At 44.9% G+C, this 7,500-nt stretch overlaps 1 protein-coding gene across 1 annotated transcript in view; it reads left to right on the top strand.

The window, feature by feature from the left end:
* LOC143274662 (uncharacterized) overlaps positions 1 to 7,500 on the top strand; it is a 24,689-nt gene that overhangs the window by 7,256 nt on the left and 9,933 nt on the right. Inside the window, exons 5-7 of the mRNA XM_076578534.1 lie at positions 1,084 to 1,209; positions 3,303 to 3,425; positions 6,519 to 6,641. Coding sequence (XP_076434649.1) covers positions 1,084 to 1,209; positions 3,303 to 3,425; positions 6,519 to 6,641 — 372 coding nt within the window. The remainder of the gene's footprint in view (positions 1 to 1,083; positions 1,210 to 3,302; positions 3,426 to 6,518; positions 6,642 to 7,500) is intronic.

Raw genomic sequence — 7,500 nt, 5'->3', positions numbered from 1 at the left:
TGTGTGTGTGTGTGTGTGTGTGTGTGTGTGTGTGTGTGTGTGTGTGTGTGTGTGTGTGTGTGTGTGTGTGTGTGTGTGTGCCTGTGTCTGAGTCTGTACCTGGCAGAGGTGTGTGTGTGTGTGTGTGTGTGTGTGTGTGTGTTTGTGTGTGTGTGTGTGTGTGTGTGTGTGTGTGTGTGTGTGTGTGTGTGTGCCTGTGTCTGAGTCTGTACCTGGCAGAGGTGTGTGTGTGTGTGTGTATGTCTGTGTGTGCGCGCGCGCGCGTGTGTGTGTGTGTGTGTGTGTGTGTGTACATGTGCCTGTGTATGAGTCTGTCTGTACCTGGCAGATGTGTGTGTGTGTGCGCGCGCGTGCGCGCGCGCGCGCGTGCACGTCAATGTGTATGCGTGTGGAGTGTGAGTTAAAGAGAATGAATGAATGTTCTTAAAAGAGGGAAGTGGAATAAGCAAGGACATAAGAGAGAGAGTGTGTGTGTGTGTGTATGTGTGTGTGTGTGTGCGTGCGTGTGTGTGTGCGTTCGTTTGTGTGTGCCTGCGTGTGTGTGTTTGTCTGTCTGTCTGTATGTCTGTCTGTCTGGGTTTGTGTTTGTGTCAGTGTGTGTGTTAGTTTGTGTGTGTGTGTGTGTGTGTGTGTGTGTGTGTCTGCCTGTTTGTGTTTGTGTCTGTGTCTATGTTTGTGTCAGTGTGTGTGTGTGTGTGTGTGTGTGTGTGCGTGTGTGTGTGTGTGCGTGCGTGTGTTTGTGTGTGCGTGCGTGTGTGTGTGTGCGTGCTTGTGTGTGTGTGTTTGCCTGTCTGTCCGTATGTATGTATGTCTGTATGTATGTCTGTGTTTGTGTTTATGTTAGTGTGTGTGTCAGTGAATGTGTGTCTGTCTGTATGTCTGTATGTGTTTGTGTCAGTGTGTGTGTCAGAGTGTATGTGTGTGTGTTTGTCTGTCTGTATGTCTGTCTGTCTGTGTCTGTGTTTGTGTCAGTGTGTGTGTGCGTGTGTGTCTGTCTGTCTGTCTGTATCTGTATCTGTATCTGTGTCTGTGTCTGTGTCTGTACTGCCAGTCAATGCGGCAATTTCTTCTTTCGGGTTTCAGAATCGTTCTGTGCAGAGACTCCCCAGAGGTTTCAGTGTGCCGGAAGCCTCTCTCACTGTATAGACGCCGCCTTCCGCTGCAACAACGTGCGTGGTTGCCCAGACAACAGCGATGAGCTCGGCTGCCGTGAGTATAGTCACTCATTCGAGTTCGTTCTTTAGTTTAACTCACTCAGTACGACCAGTCCTCTCTTCTCCTCTACGTACACAGACCCCTCGGATGTCCAGTGGGTGTCTGAATGATCCAACCTTTAGCTTCCGTCGTCAGAATTGTGGTATTCTTTGTCAGCATTCACCTCTTCAGTATAAGAGCCTTCCGCTTGCAATATTTTGATGATGGTAATTGGGGTGAAACGCTGTTAACGTCGTCTCTTTCGCCGTTCGTATGGAGAGAGTTAACGTCTTTTCACTGTAAGTGATATTAGACGATACTGTCTAATATATTCGAGTCTGTCCGTAGAAATTATCAGTATCAGTATCTGTATCAGTATCAGTAGCTCAAGGAGGTGTCACTGCTTTCGGTCAAATCCATATACGCTATACCACATCTGCCAAGCAGATGCCTGACCAGCAGCGTAACCCAACGCGCTTAGTCAGGCCTTGAGAAAAAATCAAATGAAATGAAGATAGCAGAACGTGTGTGTGTGTGTGTGTGTGTGTGTGTGTGTGTGTGTGTGTGTGTGTGTCTGTGTGTCTGTGTGTGTGTGTGTGTGTGTGTGTGTGTGTGTGTGTGTGTCTGTCTGTCTGTGTGCGTGTGTGTGTATGTGTGTGTGTGTGTGTGTGCGTGTGTGTATGTGTGTGTGTGTATGTGTGTGTGTGTGTGTGTGTGTGTGTGTGTGTGTGTGTGTGTGTGTGTGTGTGTGTGTGTGTGTGTGTGTGTGTGTGTGTGTGTGTGTGTGTGTGTGTGTGTGTGTGTGTGTGTGTGTGTGTGTTAGGGAGAGACTGAACGTTGTAAATAAAAGAATAAAAAATGGTATGAAAATCTAATATCAAACAATCATATCAAAATCAATGTTCAATTGGAGTCCACAGCAAATCTTCTGCAATTGCAGATAACGTCTTATATAATTGTCAAAAATACTTACAAGTGGAGTGATGGCCTTGAGGTAACGTGTCCGCCTAGGAAGCGAGAGAATCTGAGCGCGCTGGTTCGAATCACGGCTCAGCCGCCGATATTTTCTCCCCCTCCATTAGACCTTGAGTGGTGGTCTGGACGCTAGCCATTCGGATGAGACGATAAACCGAGGTCCCGTGTGCTAGCATGCACTTAGCGCACGTAAAAGAACCCACGGCAACAAAAGGGTTGTTCCTGGCAAAATTCTGTCGAAAAATCCACTTCGATAGGAAAAAGAAACTGCACGCAGGAAAAAATACAAAAAAAAAAAAAAAAAGGTGGCGCTGTAGTATAGCGACACGCTCTCCCTGGGGAGAGCAGCCCGAATTTCACACAGAGAAATCTGTTGTGATAAAAAGAAATACAAATACAAAAGAGAACTTTCCGAAGAACGGAAAAGACTCGTCTGCCAGTACAGAGTCCGTGAGGGAATGGGGTTCGAATCCCACTCTCGACGGGCGCAATAGCCGAGTGGTTAAAGCGTTGGACTGTCAATCTGAGGGTCCCGGGTTCGAATCACGGGGTGACGGCGCCTGGTGGGTAAAGGGTGGAGATTTTGACGATCTCCCAGGTCAACATATGTGCAGACCTGCTTAGTGCCTGAACCCCCTTCGTGTGTATACGCAAGCAGAAGATCAAATACGCACGTTAAAGATCTTGTAATCCATGTCAGCGTTCGGTGGGTTATGGAAACAAGAACATACCCAGCATGCACACCCCCGAAAACGGAGTATGGCTGCCTACATGGCGGGGTTAAAAACGGTCATACACGTAAAAGCCCACTCGTGTGCATACGAGTGAACGCAGAAGAAGAAGAAGAAGAAGAATCCCACTCTGGCCCTTTCTCCCAAGTTAGACTAAAAAAAAAGTGAGCGTCTATTCCTTCGGGTGAGACAGACGATAGACCGAGGTCCCCGCAGCGTCACGGTGCAGCACGCACTTGGCGCACTGAAAAAGAACCCACGGCAACGAGAGTGTTGTCGTCTGGCAAAAAAAAAAAAAAAAAAAAAAAAAAAAAAAAAAATATATATATATATATATATCAGAAAAACGAAAAGAAAGTGCATGCCGTCAGTGTTCGAACTCCAGTCTGTCTGCATCTCCAGAGGCCAGCTGTTCTTCAGACAGCACGTTCCAGTGTGGCGGCAACAGCACCCGTTGCTATGACTACCGGTACCGCTGTGACGGTAGTGCTGACTGTGTGGACGCTTCGGACGAAAAGGACTGTGGTCAGTGTGTGTGTGTGTGTGTGTGTGTGTGTGTGTGTGTGTGTGTGTCTGTGTGTGTGTGTGTCTGTCTGTCTGTCTGTCTGTGTGTCTGTGTCGGTGTCTGTGTGGGCTTAAGAGGGTAAGGTGTAAGGTGGGGGGAGGGGTGCGGGGGGCGGGGGGGGGGGGGTGGAGGGGGGTGGATGTGGTTAAGTGGGTGCGTTGGAGTGTCTATGTCTCGTGTGTGTTGTATGTGTGTTTGTGCGCGAGTGTGTGTGTGTGTGTGTGTGAGTTGTATGTATGTGTGTGTCTGTGTGTGACTGTGTCTATGTGTCTGTGTGATGTGCAGCCGGAATTTCACATAGAGAAATCTGATGGTAAATAAAAAAATAATGCAACACCACGCAACGCAACGTAACGCTAAAGAACGCAGCGCAACATAACACAACTCAATACGTTCCAGCATAACACAACACAGCACGGCACAGCACAGCACAGCGTAACACAGCACAGCACAGCACAGCATAACACAGCACAGCACGCACAGCACAGCACAGCACAGCATAACACAGCACAGCACAGCACAACACAGCACAGCATAACACAGCACAACACAGCACAGCATAACACAGCACAGCACAACACAGCACAGCATAACACAGCACAGCATAACACAGCACAGCATAACACAGCACAGCACAACACAGCACAGCATAACACAGCACAGCACAACACAACACAGCATAACACAGCACAGCACAACACAGCACAGCATAACACAGCACAACACAGCACAGCATAACACAGCACAACACAGCACAGCACAGCATAACACAGCACAGCATAATACAGCACAACACAGCACAGCATAACACAGCACAGCACAACACAGCACAGCATAACACAGCACAGCACAACACAGCACAGCATAACACAGCACAGCATAACACAGCACAACACAGCACAGCATAACACAGCACAGCACAACACAGCACAGCATAACACAGCACAACACAACACAACACAGCATAACACAGCACAGCACAACACAGCACAGCATAACACAGCACAGCATAACACAGCACAGCACAACACAGCACAGCGTAACACAGCACAGCACAACACAGCACAGCATAACACAGCACAACACAACACAACACAACACTGCACAGCATAACACAGCACAGCACAGCACAACACAGCACAGCATAACACAGCACAGCACAACACAGCACAGCACAACACAGCACAGCACAGCTTAGCACAGCACAGCATATCACAATACAATACAATACAACACAACACAATACAACACAACACAATACAATACAACACAACACAATACAATACAACGCAACACAATACAATACAACGTATCGCAACGCAATACAATACAATACAACACAACACAACACAATACAATACAATACAAAACAATACAACACAACACAACACAATACAGTACAACACAACACAACGCAACACAACGCAACAATACAATACATCGCAACACAATACAATACAACGCAACACAACGCAATACTATACAATACAACGCAACACAATACAGTACAATACAATACAATACAACACAACACAACACAACGCAATACATCTGTGAATACTGTACTATTACCTGCCCCGTAACCTGTCTGTTCCAGAGGTGTACTGTCAGACTGAACTGCAGCAGACCAACACAACACAACACAACACAACACAACACAACACAATGCAATACAATACAATACAATACAATACAATACAGCACAATACATATGTGAAGACTCTGTTCTATTACCTGCCCCGTAACCTGTCTGTTGCAGACGTGTACTGTCAGACTGAACTGCAGCAGACCAACACGACACAACACAATACAATAGAATACAACACATAATAATATAATACAATACAATACAATACATCTGCGAAGACTCTGTACTATTACCTGCCCCGTAACCTGTCTGTTGCAGACGTGTACTGTCAGACTGAACTGCAGCAGACCAACACAATACAACACAATACAATACAATACAACACAACACAATACAATACAACACAACACAACACAACACAATACATCTGTGAAGACTCTGTTCTATTACCTGCACGGTAACTCGTCGGTTCCAGAGGTGTACTGTCAGACTGAACTGCAGCAGACCAACACAACACATCACAACACAACACAATACAACACAACACAATACAATACAACACAACACAACACAACACAATACATCTGTGAAGACTCTGTTCTATTACCTGCACGGTAACTCGTCGGTTCCAGAGGTGTACTGTCAGACTGAACTGCAGCAGACCAACACAATACAATACAATACAATACAATACAACACAACACAACACAACACAACACAACACAACAAAACACTATTGCGAAGACTCTGTACTATTACCTGCACGGTAACCCGTCGGTTCCAGAGGTGTACTGTCAAAATGCACTGCAGCAGACCAACACGACACAACACAATACAATAGAATACAACACATAATAATATAATATAATATAATATAATATAATATAATATAATATAATATAATATAATATAATATAATACAGCACAATACATCTGCGAAGACTCTGTACTATTACCTGCCCCGTAACCTGTCTGTTGCAGACGTGTACTGTCAGACTGAACTGCAGCAGACCAACACAACACAACACAATACAATACAATACAATACAATACAATACAATACAATACAATACAATACAACACAACACAATACAATACAACACAACACAACACAACACAACACAATACATCTGTGAAGACTCTGTTCTATTACCTGCACGGTAACTCGTCGGTTCCAGAGGTGTACTGTCAGACTGAACTGCAGCAGACCAACACAACACAACACAATACAACACAACACAATACAATACAATGCAACACAACACAACACAACACAACACAACGCAATACATCTGTGAATACTGTACTATTACCTGCCCCGTAACCTGTCTGTTGCAGACGTGTACTGTCAGACTGAACTGCAGCAGACCAACACAACACAACACAATACAATACAATACAATACAATACAATACATCTGCGAAGACTCTGTACTATTACCTGCCCCATAACCCGTCGGTTCCAGAGGTGTACTGTCAGAGTGAACTGCAGCAGACCACCTGTCCGAACGGCACTCAGTGCATTCCCACCTACGCTCGCTGCGACGGTGCCGCAGACTGCAGGACTGGTGCTGACGAACTGCACTGCGGTCAGTATCTTTAACCCGTCGACTGCTGCTATTACGATGTAATAATTAATTGCAATGTTTTTAAAAAGCGAATATGTGAAATGCTTTTATTTGAGAACATATGTTTATTACTCTTGTTTAATCAAGTTATCCGCGTGTGTGGGGTGGGTGGGTGGTGGTGGGGGGTGGGGGTGGGGTTGCGGGTGTGTGCTGATTATCTGGTTGTGGTTTTCCGCAAATTATCTTCATTCTTATCTTATCTGTCTATTATAATCAATGTGCAGTACAGTAGGCTATGTTTATAATTATATTCAAATAATGTTTCTTAATTCTTTCTGTTTTTACATTAAGAATACTAGTTATTACCTGCAGTGTGTGGATGTATGCATGAAACGATGTATGTGATATTTTTTACATTTGTATCTTCGTAATATTTGTAGGGGCTGTTGTTGGCTTTTACAGTTATGGTCCCCATGTTGTTTACTTGTCTATGTTGTGATAATGCACCTGGCCAAATTTCCAGTGTCTTTAACGCCTTGACTGTTCTTTGTATCTTTAACCTCTTGACTGCTGTTAGAATGTGTAAGCTCTTGACTGTTTTCTAGTGTCTTTAACGCATTGATTGTTCTTTGTATCTTTAACCTCTTGACTGCTGTTAGAATGTGTAAGCTCTTGACTGTTTTCTAGTGTCTTTAACGCATTGATTGTTCTTTGTATCTTTAACCTCTTGACTGCTGTTAGAATGTGTAAGCTCTTGACTGTTTATAGCATCTTTAACGCCTAGACTGTTCTTTCCGCTCGACTGCTGCTAGTATCTTTAACCCTTTCACTGCCAAACTCGCATTTAGGCAACAGCTAGGTAGAGGACACATGTCACTGA

The sequence above is a fragment of the Babylonia areolata genome, chromosome 29, assembly GCF_041734735.1.
Source record: "Babylonia areolata isolate BAREFJ2019XMU chromosome 29, ASM4173473v1, whole genome shotgun sequence".
NCBI lineage: Eukaryota > Metazoa > Mollusca > Gastropoda > Neogastropoda > Buccinidae > Babylonia > Babylonia areolata.
The sequence above is the reverse complement of the archived record's forward strand: the minus strand, read 5'-3'. Positions and strand labels throughout refer to the sequence as shown.